This window comes from Bubalus kerabau, chromosome 1 (genome assembly GCF_029407905.1).
Source record: "Bubalus kerabau isolate K-KA32 ecotype Philippines breed swamp buffalo chromosome 1, PCC_UOA_SB_1v2, whole genome shotgun sequence".
Lineage (NCBI taxonomy): Eukaryota > Metazoa > Chordata > Mammalia > Artiodactyla > Bovidae > Bubalus > Bubalus kerabau.
Genome location: NC_073624.1, coordinates 216,539,447 through 216,564,439, shown reverse-complemented (window position 1 = coordinate 216,564,439; position 24,993 = coordinate 216,539,447). Strand labels below are relative to the sequence as shown.

Sequence of the window (24,993 nt, the reverse complement as noted above, 5' to 3'; positions counted from 1 at the left end):
TATATTAATGCATATATAGGGAATCTCGACAGATGGCACTGATGAACCTATTTTCAGGGCAGCAATATAGACACAGGCATAGAGAACAGATCTGTGGGCACAGTGGGGGAAGGAGAGGGTGGGACAGATTGTGAGAGTAGCATTGAAACATATACATATCCATGTGCAAAATTAGATAGCCAGTGGAAACTCGCTGTATGACACAGGGAGCTACAGTCAGGTGCTCTGTAACAACCTAGAGTGGGGGGACGGTGGGAGGCAGAGGGAGGTTTTCAGGAGGGAGGGGACATATGTATACCTGTGACTGATTCATGCTGATATATGGTAGAAACCAACACAATATTGTAATGCAATTATCCTCCAATTAAAAACAAATGTAAAATGAAAAAAAAAAAAACCTTAGAACTACCATATAATCCAGCAACCCCACTCCTGGTCACATACACAGAGAAAACCCTAATTTGAAAAGATACATGCACCCCAATGTTCATTGCAGCACGATTCACAATAGTCATGACATGGAAGCAACCTAAACATCTGTTGATAGAGGAATGAATAAAGAAATTGTGGTTCAGTTCAGTTCAATTCAGTTCAATCGCTCAGTCGTGTCCGACTCTTTGGACTCCATGAACTGCAGCACGCCAGGCCTCCCTGTCCATCACCAACTCCTGGAGTTCACTCAGACTCATGTTCATCGAGTCAGTGATGCCATCCAGCCATCTCATCCTCTGTCGTCCCCTTCTCCTCCTGCCCCCAATTCCTCCCAGCATCAGAGTCTTTTCCAATGAGTCAACTCTTCGCATGAGGTGGCCAAAGTACTGGAGTTTCAGCTTCAGCATCATTCCTTCCAAAGAAATCCCAGGGCTGATCTCCTTCAGAATGGACTGGTTAGATCTCCTTGCAATCCAAGGGACTCCCAAGAGTCTTCTCCAACACCACACTTCAAAAGCATCAATTCTTTGGTGCTCAGCCTTCTTCACAGTCCAACTCTCACATCCATACATGATCACTGGAAAAACCATAGCCTTGACTAGACGGACCTTTGTTGGCAAAGTAATGTCTCTGCTTTTGAATATGCTACCTAGGTTGGTCATAACTTTCCTTCCAAGGAGTAAGCATCTTTTAATTTCATGGCTGCAGTCACCATCTGCAGTGATTTTGTGGTACATATACACAATGGACTGTTACTGAGCCATAAAAAAGAAAATAATGCCATTTACTGCAATATAGATGGATCTAGAGATTATCATACTAAGTATGTCAAAGAAAGACAAATATCATATAACACTCATATGTGGAATCTAATTTTTTTAAAGATACAAATCAAGTTATTTATAAAATAGAAGCAGACTTACAGATATAAAATACAAACTTATGGTTACCAAAGAGGAGAGGGACAAATCAGGAGCTTGGAATGAAAATAAGAAAAGGCAGAGGAACCAGAGATCCAATTGCCAACATCCGCTGGATCATGGAAAAAGCAAGAGAGTTCCAGAAAAACATCTATTTCTGCTTTATTGACTATGCCAAAGCCTTTGACTGTGTGGATCACAATAAACTGTGAAAAATTCTGAAAGAGATGGGAATACCAGACCACCTGATCTGCCTCTTGAGAAATCTGTATGCAGGTCAGGAAGCAACAGTTAGAACTGGACATGGAACAACAGACTGGTTCCAAATAGGAAAAAGAGTATGTCAAGGCTGTATATTGTCACCCTGCTTATTTAACTTATATGCAGAGTACATTATGAGAAACGCTGGACTGGAAGAAACACAAGCTGGAATCAAGATTGCCGGGAGAAATATCAATAACCTCAGATATGCAGATGACACCACCCTTATGGCAGAAAGTGAAGAGGAACTCAAAAGCCTCTTGATGAAAGTGAAAGAAGAGAGTGAAAAAGTTGGCTTAAAGCTCAACATTCAGAAAACAAAGATCATGGCATCCAGTCCCATCACTTCATGGGAAATAGATGGGGAAATAGTGGGAACAGTGTCAGACTTTATTTTTTGGGCTCCAAAATCACTGCAGATGGTGACTGCAGCCATGAAATTAAAAGACGCATACTCCTTGGAAGGAAAGTTATGTCCAACCTAGATAGCATATTCAAAAGCAGAGACATTACTTTGCCAACAAAGGTCCATCTAGTCAAGGCTATGGTTTTTCCTGTGGTCATGTATGGATGTGAGAGTTGGACTGTGAAGAAGGCTGAGCGCTGAAGAATTGATGCTTTTGAAGTGTGGTGTTGGAGAAGACTCTTGAGAGTCCCTTGGACTGCAAGGAGATCCAACCAGTCCATTCTGAAGGAGATCAGCCCTGGGAGTTCTTTGGAGGGAATGATGCTAAAGCTGAAACTCCAGTACTTTGGCCACCTCATGCAAAGAGTTGACTCATTGGAAAAGACTCTGATGCTGGGAGGGATTGGGGGCAGGAGGAGAAGGGGACGACAGAGGATGAGATGGCTGGATGGCATCACTGACTCGATGGACGTGAGTCTGAGTGAACTCCAGGAGTTGGTGATGGACAGGGAGGCCTGGTGTGCTGCGATTCATGGGGTCGCGAAGAGTCGGACACGACTGAGCAACTGAACTGAACTGAACTGATATATAAGATAGATGCTGTACAGTAGGGAACTCCACGCAATATTCTGTGATAACCTATATGAGAAGAGAATATTAAAAAAAATATGTATGACTGAATCACTTTGCTGTATACTTGAGACTAACACAACATTATAAATTAACTATACTCCAATAAAATTAAAATATTTTTTAAAAATTTAAGTGACAATAAAAGATTTCAAAGGAAAAAAAAATGTTAGCCACTGTCTAGAAAGGCCACTTTCAACCTCAGGTCTTCCTAGGTCATGCCTAGGTCTATGCTCCTCACCACCACCTTCTTGTGATGGGACAGCCCCTGCTTACAGAGCTCCAACCCTGGGAAGGAAGACAGGCTAGCAAGCAGCATGGTCAGGGCCATGACAAGAGAGTACACAGGCTGCCGTGGGAGCAGAGAGGGGGACAGGGAGGCTGCCCAGGAGGGGGGTGGGGTTGTGGCGGAGGGGGCACAGAGGACTTCCCAAAAGAGATGACACTAGAGCAGAGTCTTGAAGGAAGACTGGGATTGAAGTGAGGGGAGGGTGCTCTAGATAGATGAGCCAGCATATTCCAAGAGGGAGGGTGGCACCTTCAGTGTACTGGGATTAAAGACAAGGGCAGGCAGACAAGTGATGAGGTCAGAGGCCTCTACAGATACCTAACTGGTTTCTCTCCCAGAGCAGATCCTGTGGCCCAGTGAGTAACCCAGCTTGTTTTCTTTCAGCCAGGGACAAGTGGTGGCCTTCAGACCCTCAGATCATATCAGAAGGGCTATACGCGATAGCTGTCGTGCTGAGCTTCTCTCGAATCGCATACATCCTGCCAGCCAATGAGAGTTTTGGGCCTCTGCAGATCTCCCTGGGGAGAACCGTGAAAGATATCTTCAAGTTTATGGTCATTTTCATCATGGTATTTGTGGCCTTCATGATTGGGATGTTCAATCTGTACTCCTACTACCGAGGTGCAAAGTACAACCCAGCGTTTACAACGTGAGTATCCCAGAGCCCTCTCCTGAGGAGCACCCCGGCTCCCCAGGCATCCTTGGCAGCCTCTTGCAGGTGGTTCCTTGCAGGAGACTCAGGTTTCCCTGGCATTTCTAAAGGTTATAGGTGACTTTAGTCAAGGGTGGTTTCAAGTTCAGGTTCTGGTATTGGAAGAACGGAAGAGCTACGTTAAACGTTCACTTACATCTTACATGCTATGTGGCCAAGAGCATGTTCCTTAACTTCTTTGAGTCTTAGTTTCCTCATCTTTAAAATTAGGCAACTACTAATACCTGCTTAATAAGGATAGTGTGAGGATTCAATACGGTGATTTAGCTGCCACATAGTAAAATAAACGGAATTATTACTATTACAATTAGCTTAATCTGTGTTATCTAGAAAGCAAAGCCCTGGGCAAGTTTTGCATGCCAACATTTCATTGGAGAGGAGGAGTTGCAATCCAAATGAACTAAGATAGAAGGAAAAAAGAAAATGGCATATGGGAGGAGGGAAAGCACATACATGTTGCCGATTGGGCCACCATCTACCAAGACCCACAGCTTGGTCATGAAGGACCTCTACAGTGAGACGTACAGTGCTGCATTGCAGAAGAGCCCATCAGGATAGAATTAGAGAATTTATCAGCCACATCTTTCCCACCTGCTTTCTCTCATTAGTCAAATTTACTCAACAGGACATTCACAAACCTAACACTTCCAGGTTAGCCCCTGGGGAAGCCATATCCACACAAGTCTGCCTGTGGGCACAGCTCCGCAGCTCTCCATGCCTGACTGGGCAGACCAGTGCTGTGTACAGGCAGCAAGAGAGTTCTGCAGCATTACATGCCTCAGCAGCACAGAAGGCCCAGGCAGGGGAGGCAAGAGGAGGTGGAGTGACCTGAGACAAGGTGCTTGTCAGGCCAACTAACCTCGGGGTCCTAAAGGAGCTGCTTGCTGCAGGCAGAGCGAGCAATGCCTTGGCCTCCCCCAACCCCACCCCCACCCCAGGGTGGGGACAGAGCTCACCAAGCCGATGTCCACAAAGACCTGGAACTCCTCCCTTCTGGGGGATGCTGGGTGGTCTCCCGGAGGGTCCTCGGTAGCACTGAGCAGTGGTTAGTAGAAGAATCTGGTGAATCTGAGTTTACATCCTGGCATGGTCTTTTAGTAGCTAATGACTTTAAGCCAGGTCACTTGATTTGTCTGAGCCTCTGTGTCCTCACTGGCAAAATGGAAATAAGGCTCATAAAGACCTCACAATAAGGTTCATAAATACCTTCACAAATAAACAAAGCAGTTCTGTAAAGTGCCTGAAGTCCAGTCCAGGCCCTGCCCCAGGCTCATCTCGTTCCAGAATTGCTCCCAGCCTTCATGGCTTCCATCCAGAGTCTAGACAGAAGGACAGTCAGGTCTCCAGCCACAAGCAGGGTAGCTGGGACCAACAGGGCTAAACTCTTGCTGACATGGGTCCCCAAGAAGCCCCAAGGGGGCTGGAATTTTTTTTTCAACCAGTGACAAGGGTGGAGCCACACCATGCAGACTCCCTGAGCAGGTCCCACCTTGTGGTAGGACCTCCACTTGGCTCCTCTCCCAGAGAAATCACCCTTCAAAGGAAGGTCCGTGATTTGAAGAACCCAGACAGAGTGCAATGGACCCCATGCCCCTCAGCTCTGAATTGCAGACTGCACTGCTCAGCCCAAGTGGAACTGCCTAGAAAGGTGGGTCCCCGGGAGCTGCTGAAGCACAGAAGCTGTTACTCTCTGAGGCAAAGAATCAGTGTGTGTTCACAGAGAGCCGGGGCCTGGCCCAGTGCTGAGAAAGGTACCCAAGGGTGGCTGGCTGTGCGTCTCAGCCCACTGCACCCTCGGCTCAGACAGACTAGGTTTCAGTCTGACAGTCTGAGCTCTTCTCTACGGGTTGTGTGGTCCTGGGCGAGTACTTCATTCCCCACCCCACCCCGGCCCCAGGGCATTCATGTCCCCAGGTCTGAAAGGACAACATCAAGAAGGCCATCTTCACAGGATTGTTGTAAGGATCCAAAACAAAGACAGTGAATATAGTGCTTGGCATATAATAAGCCTTCAGTCAGTGATAATAGTGGAGATGGTGGATAAGGAGGAGGAGGGGGTGGATGAGGAGGAGGGCCCAGATTGAGCTACAAGAAAGGACACGTGGGTACTGACTTCCTAGGACCCTTTCTGGACAGGGACCTAGCCTACCAGCTATTCACCAGGTCAGGCCAAATGCATTAGTGAGTCAGGTTGACTACTTTATAGCACTCCAACACTGGGTGATGAGCTGTTGAAGGGGTGAAATAAGCTTGACTCACCCAAAAGCAAATTTTGCTCTGGATCTGCTAGAGGCAAGGCTAACTGTATGCACCCAGGGTGGGATGTGCTGTTTACTGACATCAAGTCAAGACGTCAGTCAATAACACAAGGGCTCTGACCCTCTGTGGTCAGGCCCTGATGTTCTTCCTGTGTTTTCAGTCTAGGATGACGCCTTGTACACAGCATTGCTCACTAAACCCTTCATAAACAAGCATGAGGGAACCCACAGGAGAAAGCAAGGCAAATTCAAAACAGTAGAGTAAGCAATCAACTGGGAATGTGAGCATGGGTACCACTGTCTCCTTTCTCCTCCCTGGGTGTTCTGTGCAATCCCCCTTTGCTCCCCCTACAAGGAAGCTGTACTGTTGGCCCATGGTTCCTCCAAAAGTCACTATCATGACACCTGGGACATGAACAAGGTCATAACTTAGCAGTAGGGTTGTGAGTGAAAGTCACTCGGTCATGTCCAACTCTTTAAGACCCCATGGACTCTACAGTCATGGAATTCTCCAGGCCAGAATACTGCAGTGGGTAGCCTATCCCTTCTCCAGAGGATCTTCCCGACACAGGAATCAACCTGGTGTCTCCTGCATTGCAGGCGGATTCTTTACCAGCTGAGCCACCAGGGAAGCCCAAGAATACTAGTGTGGGTAGCCTATCCCTTCTCCAGAGGATTTTCCTAACCCAGGGATCAAACTAGGGTCTCCTTCATTGCAGGCGGATTCTTTACCAACTGAGCTACCAGGGAAGGTCCAAGAGTAGGGCTGATGGGGCCACAATTCTCAGCTGGACACACACAACCAATCTAGAGAAGGGAGTCTTTGGCATCAGGACACGTCATGGGGAAAGGAGAGCAGGAGGAGGGGCCAAAGCACTTGGTTTGTCCCAGGTGCTGGGAACTGAAGAGAGATTCTGTAGACATGAGAGACCCAAGCAAAAAGGATCCAGGCCCTCCAGGATGGGCAAGGGAGAGGAAAAGGCATGGCAGCAGCAAGCATAGTGAAGAAAGGACAGGATATTTATCACCTTGGCAGCCCCTAAAAGGGGATGTGAAGCTGTGAATAGGATTTGATTGAACAGGGAAACAGTCAATAGAGCAGTGAAGTGGAGAGGAAAGAATGGATTTTTGTAAATGTCATATCTTACCTTTTGACTGCTCTCTGGAGCATATCACACACCCACACCCACCCCCCAACCCAAGATTTTCTTGATACTCAAAGAGCCACAGGAGGATAAAGGATTCTCATGACTTAGGGGACTCAGAGCTACTCTGAGTGACTGCAAGACTGACAATAAAGCTGAATGACTCCCTTGGTGAATGCTTCACAGCCGCCCGTACCCAGGCCACTCTGCCCCACTCAGAATGCTCCCTTGGCCCACCCCCAGGGGCCCTCTGTCTGTGGACTTTAGAGCTTTAGGGTAGCATGGATCCTCTCATCTGTTTTTATAGTCAGAAGACTCAACCCTACAGAAGGGAAATTTGGGCTGGAGCACACTACAGGTACCCCCCCATCTTTGCCCCTGTAACCCCACCCCAGCCATGTTCAAGGACAGCTTGGGTCCCTAAGGGCTGTTCAGGTTCCACTTTGGGAGTCAGCCATTAGGAAGCAACAGAGCACTGTCCCATAAGCTGCCTGTTCACCTCGGGATGGGGCCCAGGCCAGCTCATAAGAGCCAGTCCCACTCGAATCCCACTGGGTTACGTGTCTACGCTTATGTGCTCAGTCATGTCCAACTCTTGGCGGCCCCATGGACTATACTCCACCAGGCTCCTCTGTCCATGGGATTCTCCAAGCAAGAATACTGGAGTGGGTAGCCATTCCCTTCTCCATGGGATCTTCCCGACCCTGGGATCAAACCCAGATCTCCTGCATTTCAGGCAGATTCTTTACTGTCTAAGCCACCAGCAAAGCCCTTGTTGAACAAAGTGAGAGTCTTACTGAGAGAATTTCAAGCCCTATGAAGTCAGAATAGGTAGCCAGATCCCAGCAGAGAGCATGGTCAGCAGTCAAATCCTAGGAGCAGTTCCCAACTTTCCTGCTTCCTTTACCTTCAGAACCAAAGGTCTGCTTACGTTTCACAGTGGCTCCAGTGTCAGGAGCTGGCATTCAGGGAGGTGCAAGAACAGGGGCATGTGTGCATAGGCCGCTGGGTAGTGAGCTGGGCTTGTCTGCCCATGATAGACAGGCACCTGCCGGCAGCTCACTGTGTCTAAGTCATTTCTGTTAGATACTGCAGACGGCCAGAGGGGAGGGGGAGAAGCTGTGCAGGCCAGCTTCACGCTCTCAGAGCATGAAACCTAAGTGTCCTGAGACAAGGGTAAGGAAGTGGAAGTGAAATCACCTGAAAATGCATTTTCTTTCAAAAAGTCTTAAAGTTCTCAATTCCAATTGTTAGAAATAGTGTTCTTATTGGGAACATATCTTTGATGTGATCATGGAAATCAGTAGACACACAGGATTTGCTCTCTGGAGTTTTGTTTTGCAGCCCCCTTTGTTGGAATGCACATATTCCATAAAGCAAAGCTTTTCTGCTTAGAGGTCATATGGAAACCTTGGGATCCAGCACTCTAGTTACAGTGTTGGAAAAAGAGAGATAAAAATCCTTGGCTCACTAGTGACATACAGCTGGATGAGAATGCCAAGGGAAAGGGTGGGCTTCCCTATACTCCAACGGGCAACTGTGGTAGGACAGGTACCCAAAAAATAGAAGGAGCTGGGGGCAACGAGGGGACCCAGGGCAGGGAAGTGAAGGGCTCGCTAACACGGCCCAGGATGGGCTTCTGGTCTTCCCTTTGGGTGAACTTGGCCTCCCCCACTTAGTTTTGATTGGAGATTAAATGTAGACCCAGACCCTCAAAAAGGATCCCAGCCGATCTTTTCTACAGGCTGTCGTGGAGTCAACTTCATAGCATAGCTGAGTTGAGACATTTCTAATAGAAAAATAACCTCTCTTAAGGTTATTTCGTTTCTGAGGAATCATTTTACCAAAAGGAACTTCAGCAGTGCTGGGCAAAATTAGAAGCTTCTGTTTTCTATGATACTCGTGGAAAGTTTCCATACTCTATGTACAGAAATTCATATGCACACCAGGGGCAGAAGGCATTGAGTCAGCTCCAGCCACCTCAGTGGGGCTGCAGGAAAGCCAGCTCCTCCCTCCAGAGAGCCAGGAGGCAAGCCCTGGGGCTGAGGAAGGGCTCCCTGAGACTCTGCCCACACATACCACACCCCAGGGCCACTGTACCACCTGCTGCTGAACAGCTCATGACAAACACATGATCTGCCCTCTCATTTAATCCACACAACTATGGAATAACACAGACACTGCTACCAAGAAACTGAGGCTCTGTGAGATGGACTTGCCCAAGACCACAGAACCAAGAAAAGGATTTGGACCCAGATCTGCATGGCTTCAGGCCTCTCTTTCACCTTTTGATCTAAAATTTCCCCACTCCCACACCAGAGTCTGTGCTCCAAGGTAGAAGCTGCTGCTGCTAAGTTGCTTCAGTCGTGTCCGACTCTGTGGGACCCCATAGACAGCAGCCCACCAGGCTCCCCCATCCCTGGGATTCTCCAGGCAAGAACACTGGAGTGGGTTGCCATTTCCTTCTCCAATGCATGAAAGTGAAAAGTGAAAGTGAAGTCGCTCAGTTGTGTCCAACTCTTAGTGACCCCATGGACTGCAGCCTACCAGGCTCCTCCATCCGTGGGATTTTCCAGGCAAGAGTACTGGAATGGGGTGCCATCGCCTTCTCCCAAGGTAGAAGCTAAGTGTCTTTAAAAGTTGGGTCACTTTCCTATGACACTAAATACTAAAGACTGGCATATTAAATTCAGATTTTGATTGTCCTTAGGAGCTTGATGATTCTACATATCTCCACTCTCAATAAGCAGCCTGTGATTGTCCCTGGGTAAAGCATGTTTCTATTCCAAACTGTGCTCATTCATTTGACACATGTTTTGGAGCAGCTACTCCATGCCAAGTCCTGTGTTTGGCCCTGAGGTTAGAAAGATCAATAATATAATCTTCCCATCTTTGAGGAACTCATAGACAAGTAGGGAATTTCAACAAAGGGTAGGGGCATCAGTTATTTACACCATGTGATCAAAGGGTACTCGGGCAGCCCAGTGAGGAGGAAGCACTAAAATCTGCCTGGCAGGGTCAGGGAAGGCTTCGTGGAGGGGGTGACCCTAAACAGAGGATCATGGAGGCCTGTTTAAGGTAAAGGAGCTGAGCACTTTTTTTAAGTGGAGAAAGCAGCTGCCTCATTCCCCTGATTTGGATTTGTTCAGATGTTTCAACGCCTCATAATATGAGAGAATTTTCTTAACAATAGCAAAAGCCGCTTCCAGTGGCAAGGTCTGGGGAAGGGACAACAAATAGCATGTTAGGCCACAAAAGGTGGCAAGAAGAAGCCCCTGAAGCAGCCCAAGAAACAGGCCAAGGGGATGGATGAGATAAGGCACTTATGCAGAAAGAGAAGCAGAAGAAACTCGAGAAGGTAAAAACAAAGAGGGGAGAGCCCCCTGGTCAAGGAGCAATTAAGAAATCTGCCCAAAGGTAAGCTTGCAGACTGATTGGGAAGACAGGTATTAATCAGTCACAGGAATGAGGGCATAAGTGCAACTGAGCAAATGTTCCCTGTGCCTGAGGCAGTGGTGATCTCTATTCCTTTCCTGTTTAAACATCTGGATCCGCTGCCATAACATCTGTTGCAGCCTATAGTTAGAACGCTAAGTGTTGTCTTAAGAGCCTATGGTGCATTGAAGAGTAAACTTTTGTGAAAAGAAAGTAGGCAAGTAGGTGAGAGTTTGGGGAAATAGTGGAAAATTCAATCAGATAATCCATCAGGAGCTAGACTGTGATGGTCTTTAGAAGTAAGTCCCAATAGGGTGTCAGCATCTCTAAGGCCTTTTTAAAAAGAGGAAGATGGTTTTATCTGCCTCCAGCAAGAACACTGTGACAATATTGTAAAGGGTGGGTTGGAAGGCGAAGGAAGGGACTTTTGGCCTGAGCTTGGTGCTGGGGGTTCTATAATGAGCAGAAATACTCATGGAACTTGCAGACAGGTTGGGAATGTGTTAGTCGCTCAGTCATGTCCAACTCTTTGCGACCCCATGGACTATAGCCACCAGGCTCCTCCATCCATGGGATTTTCCAGACAAGATATGGGAGTGGGTTGCCATTTCCTTCTCCAAAGGGGGTTTTATAATGAGCAGAAATACTCATGGAACTTGCAGACTGATTGGGAAGACAGATATTAATCAAACAGTCACAGGAATGAGGGCATATGTGCAACTGAGCAAATGTTCTGGAAGAAATGCAGCTCCGAAGGGAACTGACGGATCCATGAAGAGGCCGTGGCAGGAACCACAATATGAGAGGATGCAAGCCCGTGCTAAGGAGTGGCAGCCAGGATGGAGAAGATCAATGGAGAAGGAGGTTAGAGTGGATGAGTCACGGTGGCTGCCTGCATGGCAGGGTGTGTGGGCGGGGTGAGAGGAGGATGTTCTCAGGTTCTAATGTTGATTAGGCCCTAGAAGTACGTAGAAAGAGAACCAAAAGGGTATCATGGGGAAGAGGGTAAGTTCCTAGTAACTGGGGAAAGGAATAGGGGCTTTGTTTGGCCTTTCCCAGAACCCACACCCAGCAGAGCTGAAGGAAGACACTCCAGACTACCTTCCGGAAGCATGGGTGAAGTGGTCCATGTCCTAAAGGACTGGAAGAGCAATGGGGGCCTTGAGGAAAGCCCATCCTCAGTACCAAGGGACAAGTAGAGACCTGCTGAAGGGGTGAAAAGGGCTCTTAAGCTAAAAGTGTCATATTGTGCTTTGTAAACAGAAGAGCCTGAGACTTCCCTGACCCAAGGAAGGGAGGAAAGGGAGATGGTTTGGTGAGCCATATAGGCCCAGAAACATCCAGAAGGGAGTGATGAGCCAGAAGGGCCTCCTGAGAGCAAAGGGCCACATCTGCAAGAAGGGCCTGCCTGCAGAGGAGGACCTCCTGGGGCAGCTGAGGTTGAATGGCGTTGTCTACCCTCATGCAACTCACTTAACCAGCAGCCAGTCAGGAGAATCAGAACAGCATCATGGGACCGTGGCCTCTGCTATGTTCCTTGTACCGAGCACGCGGAGTGAGTTTGCAGGTGGGAAAGTGGAGCAGGGTCAGCCTCCTGGGCTCTGTGGAGGAGAGGTTTTCCCAGGGTGCCGGATCCATGTTGCAATATGGGCACCCCCAGTATGGAAGTGTTATCAATGTACTGTATCATGTTTGGAAGTTATCATCTCACCTTTCATCTTATACATTCAAGTTAGGCTGAAGGGTTTGGAGGGGATGAGAGAGCTCATTGTACCCATTTTCATGTGAGGAAACTAGCCCAGAGAGATTGAAGACTTGATGGAGGAGATGGCAGTGGTCAATGCTGGGGCTCAGGTCAGGCTCAGAAAGGCTGGGCATCTGGGAATAACCTTTATGTGTCAAAAAAAATAATAATTTTGGCCTAATAATTTATCTACACATAATCCTCCAAGAAGTGATAAAAATATATATCTTTCCCTGAGCTACTTTAGAAAAATGATTATACCTATTACAGCAGACATTCTGCTATCGTATAATGTTTATTTATACCCTCTCCTCATGTTTATTCATGACCTGAATTCTTAAAGCCTGGTACCTTTGAGCTTCTGTAACAGGCCAAGAGCCTGCAAAAAGACTTGACGGAACACAGGAAATGTGCTTTTTTGGATGACGCCTTCAGAGCGTATTTGCAGGCACTCCTCTCTCTTATTCTCAGGCTGACTTGCAACATCTTAAACAAGGAAATTTCAACCTTTTATTCACCAAAATGCAACTCTAGGATGGAAATAAGGTCTACCTGTCATTCTTCAAAGTGACAGAGTGACAGAAAACTGGACTGTCCAGGGCTCGCTCTAGAATATTAACAGAAAAACAGCTAGCTACGAGGTGAGTCTGAGGCAAGCTGGCTAAGACAACTCACAGCATGCCTCGGTTTCCCAGCTTCAATCATTCACTGATGAAAGATGTCTCCTGAGACCCCACTGTGAGCCGCGCGTTGTTCTGGGCATTGGGGGAAGAGCCGTGAGCAAGTCATGACCCCCTGGAGGTCACAATGCTCTGTGAATGGGAAAAGAGGTAAAATGATGTTGATGGTTATAAAAAATAAACAAAAAGAAATGAGAACATTTTTGGCCATGCCACATGGCATGTGGGATCTTTGTCCCCCAAATAGGGATCAAATCCACACTCTTGCATCGGAAGGGCAGAGACTTAACCACTGGAGCGCCAGAGAAGTCCCAGAACATTTTAAATTAAGTGCTAAGAGCTAGGAAGGAAATAGAAACATCATGAAAGTGAAAGTGTTAGTCCCTCAGTCGTGTCTTGTGACCCCATGGACTATAGCCCGCCAGGCTCCTCTGTCCATGGGATTCTCCAGGCAAGAATACTGGAGTGGTATTTCCTTCTCCAGGGGATCTTCCCTGACCAGGGATTGAGCCCAGGTCTCCTGCATTGCAGGCAGATTCTTTACCATCTGAGATAATAATCAGGAAAGGACCTCCTTCAGACATGGTCAGAGAAGGCTGACCTGACCAGGTGACAATTAAGGTTAAAGTTTAACAGCTGAGAAGAATGCGGGGGACAGCCATGTGGGGAGGAAGGGGAAGGGGGATCCAGGCAGAGGGACAAGGACCCTGAGTGAGGGGTGAGCCAGCCTGAGGTCAGGGGAGCCCCAGCTGGGTGACTAGATTCAAATTGTTAGCCTATGGAAAGCTGTTAAGGAAAAGAGATAAGATCTGATTCATAGTTTTAAAGGATTATTCTGAGAATTGATGGTAGGGTATGAAAGTCAACCTGATGCTGGAGCCTTTGCAGCTAAGGGTTGGGGGGTGGTAGGGGCGGGGGAGGACCATGCTAACATTAGCCACATTTGTTGCACATTAGTTAGGTGCCAGGCAGTATTTTGTGTACCTCACAAGCATTCCATTAACTCATTTAATCGTCACCACAACCCTATGAGGTAGAGATTGTTTTCCCATTCTGAAGCTAGAAAAAATGAGCCACAGAGAGGCTACATTATTTAGCCAAAAGCTCACAGTCAGACACAGAACCTGCACTCTGACTTCTTCACCAGAGCTTCCCCTCAACACTGGGCTCAGTAGCAGGAAATCGGAATGTGCAGTGGGGACTCGTTCAAAGGACCATGGGTTTATTGAGTATCTTCAGTATACCAAGTTCTGCACTAGGTCTGGGACGTAAAGGAGGAAGGAAACACAGCTCTGCCCTCAAGGAGCAACCAGGCTCCCAGGGAGAGGGGTGGGCCCTCAGCATGAATCAATCCAGGCTCTGTGCACGCCAGTTCCTCTGCCCTGATTCTGGGGCCAGACTCCGCAACTACTGGACCATCTACATCACCCCTCATTCAGGGCCCAGGATAAACCAAGAGGTGAATCAGAGGAGCGTGGCAGGGGTGCAGTCCAGACTTCCTCAGGCACTGGACACTCCTGCCCTGACCACCCTCAAGCCTGGTGCAAGTGCTTCTCTTTGGAGAGACATAGCCCTCGTGTGGGGTCTTTCTGGATTCCAAGCACCTTCTCGCAGCCCCCACTGGGAGGCAGGAGAGCATTGTTCCTGCTTCAGCAGAACTCTAGCTCAAGGCCAGCTATTTATTGTCTACCAACTTGAGAAACAGCCTTTCAGGAGCTGAAATGCCTGCTTAATTTGAAGTTTCTTTTAATCCCATGGACAGAGGAGCCTAGCAGGCTACACACAGTCCATAGGGTCACACAGAGTTGAACACAGATGAAGCGACGTAGCATGCACGTATGTGTGCACGTGCAGATTTGGGTAGGTGGCCGAACTGAACTGTTTGGGGTTGGGGAACAGAGTTCCATGACACTGGGGGGAGAGGCCTTGTGGTATTCTGAAGCAGCAGTGATTTCCATAACAATCACCCCAAACCCTTGCCTTGTTTGTTCTCTGAGGCCCTGACACAACTGCCTCTTCAGGCAACCTATTATTAAATTCCCATTATCCAGGCAAGACAGCCTGGTAGAGAACGGATTACCTCCTCCCTGCCTTCTGCATGACAAATCAGCCCCAACCTTCCCCCACACACACCCCGCCCAGTAAGAGGGTGAATCAGGGTCTATTCAATACACCCTGAGGCACTCTTCCCCTCTGACTTCATTAGAAGCACTTCTTATGCTAGGGGTGGCCTATTGGTGAAACCTCAGCCCCTTCTACTGCAAGGCAGCAGTCAAACAATCAAAGACAGCACAGGCTGGAGAAATCAGAAAGAGCATTTGCATGAAATCAAGGGTTGGTGATGAGCTTTGCAGACAGGAAGTAAAATGAACCTTGTTCAGAAAAGTCAGTATGCTGCTGGATTAAACTCCATTCAGCCCTGGGTGGAAGCCCCTGAGGGCTGATGGGCTTGTATGTGTTGTTCCTGGGTAGGCCAAGGCAGCATCCTTGCCCACAGCCCTGTTGCACTTGCTCACACCAGGGGGCTTGCTTTAGCCTGGAACCGCCACAAAAACAAACCAGTTCTGTACATCCTGCATCCTGCTCTGTAGGGTGGCTGGCAAGTAAGCAGAGTTCACTGAATGTTCAGCAAATAAACACATGAGTAAAAATAATAGATACCATTTATTGGACCCTTACTCTAAACTTTACGTGGGTTGTTCCATTTAATCTTATAGCAACTTAATAATAAAGCATCACTGTCCCTTTCATAGCAGAGCAAACTGAGGCTCAAGCAGGTTTTGTAACATGCTCAGGTTCATACAGCCAGTGCACAACAGGGCTGGGATTTGAAGCCAGGCATGCATCTTTGCTTTCTTACTCCTCCAGCCATCTCTGTGAAGAGTCCTGCGACTGACCCAACTGCAGGAAACTGTGGCAAGCTTGGTAAATAGCCAAAGTGGGTGGGAGCAAATAAGGAACCAGCAGCTCCCACCCCTATCAGTGAAAGTGAAAGTGAAAAGTGAAAGTGAAGTCACTCAGTCCTAAGAACCTCAAATTTAGCCTAGAAACCAGCCATCTGAGAGTGGGGGGTTTCTGTGAAACAAATGGCCTCATGGTGAATATCAACTAAATCAATCACAAGATAACTTTTTTCTTGAAAGACAGCCCCAGACCTCTGCAGTGACTGGTCTTCTGCCCCATGCCCTGTATCCCATAGCTCCTGAAAATTATGAGTGATGATTGGTACATGACTCAGAGAGTATCATAACCACACATGACATTGGGGCTAGCTCCAACGCCCAAGATCTTACGGTTAAGAATGTACTACTGACCCCTATCCAAGGCCAGCCTTCTCTCTAAGAATGTATTATTATGGGTTTCCAAGGTCAAGGTAACACAGGGCAGGGAGGACAATTTCATTTATTGCCTGCTGCTGCTGCTACTAAGTCACTTCAGTCGTGTCGGACTCTGTGCGACCCCACAGATGGCAGCCCACCAGGCTCCCCCGTCCCTGGGATTCTCCAGGCAAGAACAGTGGAGTGGGTTGCCATTTCCTTCTCCAATGCATGAAAGTGAAAAGGGAAAGTGAAGTCACTCAGTCGTGTCCGACCCTTAGCAACCCCATGGACTGCAGCCTACCAGGCTCCTCCGTCCATGGGACTTTCCAGGCAAGAGTACTGGAGTGGGGTGCCATTGCCTTCTCCGCATTTATTGCCTGCTACATATTAAACCAGAAGATGCCACTAACCTGATCTATCAAGTTATTATGGAGCTGGTTGTCACCACAAAAAGCCTCGAGTTTTCATGGAAGACTTTGTCCCCCATTTATTTTTCAGCAAGGATGTCTGTCATTTCACATCAGTTTATAAGAGCTCTTTACGTCAGAAAGACATCAGCCATTGTCACATGTGCTGCAAATCCTTTCCTCAGTCTTGGCCTTATAATTTTACTTAATATGTTTTCAACACATACAAGTCAAGCTTTATGTTTGCATGCCTTTCCATCTTTCCCTTTTTAGTTTCTGAAACTTCTCCCAGACCAAGATTATATAAATATTAATATCTTATTCTGGCTTTTTGACTGTGTAATTTTTAAACATTAAATGGTTCCATTCCACTTAGAATTTAGTTATATGTATGGACAACATATTGTATTGCTTGCCATTTACCACTTAGTCCAGCTAATTGGGCATAAACTCAGCCCATAAGGTCCCGTCTGAGGAACAACAACAGCAAAAACAGTCTATGCAGTTAGTCCACCCAATGTTCACATCACAGGGCATGAGCACAAAGGAAAGACTCAAGAGACCCCGGTAACGAATCTAGCCATTATAGATGATTTAGACAGTGGACCCAGCTTTTCCTTAATGGAAATCTTTGTTACTGCAACGCCTTCTGCTCCATGATGAGAGGAAGCAAGGGCTACAGACACTCCCTAAAGAACTTAGAAGAATTTGTTAAAAATGCATAGTTAGGCTAAGATCCCTTCCTGCCCAGCCCAATGTCAAGCCTTACTGCTTTGGAGGGGCTCATTTCCACTCTAGCAGTCCCATTGAGTCTGCTGCTGCTGCTGCTGCTGCTGCTGCTGCTGCATCGCTTCAGTTGTGTCCGACTCTGTGCGACCCCATAGACGGCAGCCCACCAGGCTCTGCCGTCCCTGGGATTCTCATCCCACTGGAGTGGGTTGCCATTTCCTTCTCCAATGCATGAAAGTGAAAAGTGAAAGTGAAGTCGCTCAGTCGTGTCCAACTTGTAGCGACCCCATGGACTGCAGCCTACCAGGCTCCTCCGTCCATGGATTTTCCAGGCAAGAGTACTGGAGTGGGGTGCCACTGCCTTTGCATTGAGTCTGAGCCACCTATAATTAGATTCTCCTGGAGGTCATGGCCAAGTTCAAGTCCAGAGGCAACTTCTAAAGCTGTAGAATAGAAATGAAACTGGTGTGAAGACTCTCTGGCAGCCAGACAACAAATTAAACAGATCAGCATTCTAAGCCTTGGGGGTGGGGGGTGGGGTGTTAGAGAAGGGACCAAGGCACAGGTTTAGGGATCTGTAAATATTCTTCTCTTACTGGAACACATACTGCTTAGAGGGCAATCTCTTCCTCCTCCGGATTAATAACATAGAATGCCTAAGTGAAGGTACTGGGGCAAATCACAGCTTAGTAACAAAATTCACAGCAAGAAGCAAATGAGAACAAAACTCATGCCAAATCTAGGCCAATTTCCCAATCAAAGTGCAGAAGGTTTTCCCCAGATGTGTTCCAGAATGGCGGGCTTCATTTATGACAGCCAAAGGTTAGGGGGGTTTTCAAGGTAAGAAAGGGAAAATGAATTTCTGTAAAGTGTCTCTCAGTTAAACGTATCATCCATTTCTTCAGTTACTCCTGGTAAGTGTGTTACCCTGGACCAGTACCTGTCTGCCCAGCCCTGCTCCCTCAGAGAACGTGTTCTCTGGTTTCCACCAGACCTGTTAGGCAGGGACCAAGTGTCAGAGAAATCACGTCCTGCCATCTCCTTCCAGTTTTGATTTGTGGCTCATTCAGTGGTTTTAGGTTCTCTCTGCCACTGTTCCCTTCCACGAGGGTGACCACTGAAAGATTGCTTCTTAATGGAAGGCAACACCTGTGGTGAATCGTGCCCACACACTGAGCAGCATCTTTTTCACAGAAAACAGATGCTGCATCTCATGTGAGAAGAATTAGCATCAGGTGCTGGGGCTCTAACATGATCCCTCGATATCCAGTCATTATCGATGAACCCCTAAACTCCTTCTTACTAAAACCAAGTTAAATTAAATATTTCAAACTCACAGATTTCAAAGAAACCAGAAGCAGATAATGGCAACAAAAGCTCAGTTTAGGGCTCAGGTTTCAGACTCAGGGATTCACAGGGAATGAGCAAACAGCTGGCTAGACACACAAACATGTACACCCACACACCCAGCCACACACACTCTCTCTCTTTCTCCCTCTCTTTCACACACAAACATACACACACACAGGAAAGCTGAAAATTCATGCAAGTCAGTGTTGGATTTTTAGCCCAAGTGACGAATACTAGTATTTTTGTACATCTTGTCAAATAAATACCAATCCTCTAAAAAATGCTGTTTTTTTCCCCCAAGACCTAGCTAATCCTGGCCATTTGTGGGTGAGTGCTAAAAGTCTGAAATGTTAAAGAGAAAAAAGAAAGTGCTTTCTCATAAGAGTACCCAAAATCTGGATACAAACTAAAATACCTGTACTTAACCCTTCAGATATCACACAAATGCATTCTCTAAAGCACCCAACCAAAATCCAGCTTTTAAATTGAATTATGTATCACAGCAGAGAAGGCAATGGCACCCCACTCCAGTACTCTTGCCTGGAAAATCCCATGGACGGAGGAGCCTGGTAGGCTACAGTCCATGGGGTCACTAGGAGTTGGACATGACTGAGCAACTTCACTTTCACTTTTCACTTTCATGCACTGGAGAAGGAAATGGCCACCCACTCCAGTGTTCTTGCCTGGAGAATCCCAGGGACAGAGGAGCCTAGTGGGCTGCTGTCTATGGGGTCGCACAGAGTCGGACACGACTGAAGCGACTTAGCAGAAGCAGCAGCATGTGTCACAAACCTGATATAGGGTCAGAGCCACAAAGTATAGAATATGAAATAGTCTATACTATTCATATAGAATAGTACTCTACTATTGAATCCTACTCTTAAACCAAGGTATTTTGGTACCTTGATCATCTCAGAAGCATCAAACAGCAGTGTCCTAAAAGCCAGCTCTCCCCTGGGCTGCCCTCACAGCACGAGTAGCCTCTTGAGCTGCAGGGGGAGGTTTAGGCAGTTACCTGGTGAATTTGATCAATATGGACACACCAGACTCATCACTCTCATTCCTGAAAACTCATCCCCAGATTAGAGCACCCAATATATGAGGCTGGCCTCACTACCCAGAGCCAGGATGGAGGTAAACCTCAGTGGTTTGAAGGACCTACTTTTGAAAATCTCAGGTGTGCCTGGATTCGTACCCACACTTGCCAGCTGAGCGCTCCTGGGAAAGTCAGGGAAAGCTCTTAGCATCACTCCTTCCACCTGTCAAATGGATATAATAAGCCAGCCCATTGCAGCGGTGGTCATGGGGCTTAAGTGCACTGCCCTGTGACGATGACCAGCAAGCCCCAGTCACCAGTGACGCTGGCTCCATTCACAAACACCATCCTCTTCCCTTTCCTATGGGGCTGGATAGTTTGAGAAGAGACACTCAAGAGGCTATTGAAGGAAGAGCGTGCTTTCTGAGGCTAATGACCTACAAGGACAAACATTTGCCCTGGCAGTTAATTTTAAATGTTAAAGTAATTGCAACAAGATAAGAGCTGCTGCTGTAGCCAAGAGTCCCAAGAAAGGATTGACTGGGAAAGAAAGAGCCTGCCCTACTGTGTTCTTTCAAGTTTTCTTGGGGACCTGACTATCTCATGGTTTCAGAATCCAGGCACCAGCGAGCAGCCCCAGCCCCACTCCAGAATAACCACTGATGTCTGGGTGGTGGCAGTTCTCCGGTGAGAGCTGCCAGTTGATGCAAACTGCCTAAGAGGACTGTCTGTTTCCTTCTAGGGTTGAAGAAAGCTTCAAAACCTTATTTTGGTCCATCTTTGGCTTGTCTGAAGTGATCTCGGTGGTGCTGAAATATGACCACAAATTCATCGAGAACATCGGCTATGTTCTCTACGGCGTTTATAACGTCACCATGGTGGTCGTGCTGCTCAATATGCTAATAGCCATGATCAACAACTCGTATCAGGAAATTGAGGTAAGACCAGTTAATTGAAAATGCTCTCTCTCCCTGAGTTTAATCTGCATCCCTGTTTGGGGGATGATGAGGGTAATGATGTTAGAAGGCCATGTGTTATTAAATGTGAATCCAGAGCAAACCACAGGCATTCTTCCTGGATTGCTCCAAGAAGCACTTCCAGTCAAGCAGCCACGAGGCATGGCTGCACTACATCTGTAATGGCCCAGCGAGGGCAGAGTCAGTGTCATGAATCTTTCCTCCTTTACACGTACCCCCTCAGGAGAGCATGCAGGTGACCCATGGCAAATTGGAATGACTATTTCTACCCACATTCACTTCTGCCTATGTTATTTATTAAGTACCCACTGTGTGCTGAGCCTGTGCTTGGCACTGGTGATGCAGAGATGACCAAGACACAATCTCTGCCCTTGAAGAGGTTTTCACTCAGTACAGTAGGAAAAACAGACACACCAACCAACGCGCACCAGTGCAGTGGGGCCAGTGCATCCAGAGAAGTCCCAGCAGGTGCAGGAGGTGCAGGGCGGAGACAGTGAGTGAGTGTGTGGGGAGGAAGCTTGCAGAGGCCATTCAAAGACTGATTCTGCTAGACAGACAAAGGCATTGAGAGTGTATCGGGAGGCAATTTATCAAAATCTAAAATGCATGAACCGTGAGCTATTGATTGCAGCCTTGTTTGGAACAGCAAGAAATGAAAAACAAACTGAGCGTTAATAGGAATCTAGTTAAATAAATTATGATGCGTCTGAACCACGGGAACCTGTGCAGCTTCTAAAAAGGATGAGGACGTTCTCTATATTCTGATGTAGAAAGACCTCCAGTTATAATGATAAGCAGAAAAAATCAAGCTTCAGAACAATGTATATATTGAACTGTCTTTACGTAGAGAGGAAGAAGAATACAAACGTATTCCTTTTTGATTGTACAATCATTTGAAAAAGAAAAATAACCTGAAAGGGTACACAAGAAGGAGTGTACTGTTGAGAGGTGGGGGTTGGAGGACAGGATGGCTGTAAACGCTTTTTCTTTAAACCCTTTCCTGCTTAAAATCATGTCACTGTGTACCTATTAGAAGTTAAATGAATAAACTCAACATTAAAACAAAATAAAATGCACTGATGCTTTTGATACAACAATTCCGTGCAGAAGTATGATTTTACATAGATGTTCATTAAAAGAAAATGTTGGAAGTAGCCCATCAACATGTTTAAATAAACTGAGATAGCACAGACGTTAAAACACTGTTTATAAACAGTAAGACTTTTTTTGTGCTGACAGAGCAAATCTCTATGATATTGTGAAATGAAAAAAATGCAAGCTATAGAAAAATATCCTTGGGCAAATCCCATTTACATAATAATACAAATGTGCCTATGCAGAAAGCAAAGGTAGGAAATGGTACCCTCTGAGGAAGCGAGTGAAACAAGAAAGGAGTTTTGAAAGGGGACTTCCACATTTGCTTGGTATACCTCGGTACTTAAATCTCTTATAAGAAACAATTATTCGTGTATAGAAAAATAATTGATTGTCATGTATTAGTTGGCTAGGGCTCCCACAACAAAATATCACAGACTGGGTGGCTTAAATAACACAAAGTTATTCCCTCATAGCCCTGGAGGCTAGAAGGTCAAGGTCAAGCTACGGGCTTGATTTCTTCTGAGGCCTCGCTCTTCGGCTTTCAGATGACTGCCTTCCTGCTACGCCTGCTCAGGGCCTTTCCTCCATGTGTCTCTTCTACTTAGGATGACACCAGTCATGTTGGATTGGGACGCCACCCTTAAAGCCTCATTTAACCTTAATTACCTCTTTAAAGACTCTCTTTCCAAATACAACCACATTCTAAGATACTAGTGCTTAGGGCTTCAACATATGTATTTTAGGGGGAAGCTTTGGTCCATAAAACTCCTCCAAAAAAAACAATATTCTATACAGTAGGAACAGCATGTACCAAGACAGAGAGAGGTCAAACTGTGTGGTATATACTTGGCACTAGGCTTCCCAGGTGGCACAGTGGTAAAGAATCTGCCTGTCAATGTAGGAGATGCAAGAGATGCAGGTTCGATCCTGGAGTTGGGAAGATCCCCTGGAGTAGGAAATAGCAACCCACTCCAGTATTCTTGCCTGGGAAATCCCATGGACAGAAGAGCCTGGAGAGCTACAATCCTTGGGGTTGCACAGAGTCAGACACGACTGACCATGCCTGTAACACTTGGCTCTGCGCTCAAGAGTGTAGACTGAACAAGGGAAAAAGACAAGAGCAGAGAGGAAGAGGGAACCTGCGTGAAGCCTTAGTCTTAGCCCCCAGCTCTAACACCCCGGCCACCTACAGGAAAAGGCAGCACTGTATCAGCAGACAAACAACATATATATATGTAAGTGTTTTACATACTTGGTCACCTATGTGGATAATGAGCTGTTGCTAACTAACCTTCTTGGGCCTCAGCTTCCCCACGTGTCAGAGACCCCAGATGGTACCTGGCATACGTAGGTGTCTAGAGCACTCACCCCAGGTTTCTGCCCCGTCCTATGGAGCACATCGTGTGTTGGTCCAAATGAATATGGCATGGGAAGTCATGTGACTGGCATGAGCGATACCCACTAGTTTGGGACAGGAGTGAGCAAGCCCATGGCTTGTGATATCAAGTTACCCACCACAAGGTGGTGCCAGGAGACAGAGAGAGCAGACTGCAACCCACACCTCCCCTTGGGCACTGGGCTTCTCCTTGTGGGGTGGGAGCGCACAGTCCCCACCGGCTCCTTGCTGACTCCTGTACGAGGACCCTGAGGACTGCTGCCGGGATATGCCTGGTGTGTTTGTGGTCACACTGAACTTTGGTGAAGTAAATCCCCGTAAATCTCTGCAGGAGAACACTTATTTATTCAATAGCTCTTGAGCATCTACATCTGAATCCACAGACCTGCCTGCCTCTGAGCCTGCTTCTACCCCCGCCACGGCCCTCCCGTGGGCAGACACGCCTTCTCCCCCTGAGCAGCCCCTCCCCCTGTCCCTGGGCCCCCTGCCCTCCCCTCCTCAGGAGCAGCCCTCCCCGCCTGCATCCTCACCTCTCTTTCTCTATCTAATCCTTCCTGTCAGCATCTAAATGCATCTCTTGATCTTGAAAATAAAAGAAGTAACTACAAACAACCCTCCCTCCACCTCCCTTTCCAGCTCTCAACCTCTTTGTCTCCTGCTCTTTACTGCCCACAAAGAGCTGTTTACGCTTCTCTCTGCCTCTCCACTGATTAACTGCTCCTCTTTTCCACCCCAGCGTACCCACACTTGACCTGGTTGAGAACTCCTCACACTTTGGATCTCAGCATAAACACTAGCCTTTGGGGCAGCCCTCCCTGACCCCCAGGGGCAGAACCCCTCCCCCAGCACCTCCCCCAGCTGTGAGCCCAGATCTAGATACAAAGAGCTGATGAGTTAACATACTCATGTCACTGGCCAGGCTCTGTGTCCCAGGAGGTCATGTTTGCCAAACCCAGTGCCTCCCTAGCACGGGCCAGGCATGCAGTAGGTGAACTGTAGGTCGGCACATAGTAGGAGGTTGGCTGAGTGACTGAAGGTTGAATACCAGGCACTGAGTTAAGCTATGGAGATACAAATTATATTTACTGAGAGTTTCAGTTCAGTTCAGTTCAGTCGCTCAGTCGTGTCCGACTCTTTGTGACTCCATGAATCGCAGCACGCTAGGCCTCCCTATCCATCACCAACTCCTGGAGTTCACTCAGACTCACGTCCATCGAGTCAGTGATGCCATCCAGCCATCTCATCCTCTGTCATCCCCTTCTCCTCCTGCCCCCAATCCCTCCCAGCATCAGAGTCTTTTCCAATGTGTCAACTCTTCGCATGAGGTGGCCAAAGTAGTGGAGTTTCAGATTCAGCATCATTCCCTCCAAAGAAATCCCAGGGCTGATCTCCTTCAAAATGGACTGGTTGGATCTCCTTGCAGTCCAAGGGACTCTCAAGAGTCTTCTCCAACACCACAGTTCAAAAGCATCAATTCTTTGGCACTCAGCCTTCTTCACAGTCCAACTCTCACATCCATACATGACTACTGGAAAAACCATAGCCTTGACTAGACGGACCTTTGTTGGCAAAGTAATGTCTCTGCTTTTCAATATGCTATCTAGGTTGGTCATAACTTTTCTTCCAAGGAGTAAGCGTCTTTTAATTTAAGTATTAATATCCAACATTGTTTTCATGCATTAACTTCTTTAATTCCCACAACAGCCTGTGAAGTAGGTGTTACTGTCCTCATTTTATAGATGAGGAAATTGAGGCCCAGAGAAGTTAA

At 47.2% G+C, this 24,993-nt stretch overlaps 1 protein-coding gene across 1 annotated transcript in view; it reads left to right on the top strand.

The window, feature by feature from the left end:
* Positions 1-24,993, top strand: part of TRPC7 (transient receptor potential cation channel subfamily C member 7) — a 144,100-nt gene that overhangs the window by 106,812 nt on the left and 12,295 nt on the right. The window contains exons 7-8 of the mRNA XM_055549354.1: positions 3,323-3,587; positions 20,497-20,692. Coding sequence (XP_055405329.1) covers positions 3,323-3,587; positions 20,497-20,692 — 461 coding nt within the window. The remainder of the gene's footprint in view (positions 1-3,322; positions 3,588-20,496; positions 20,693-24,993) is intronic.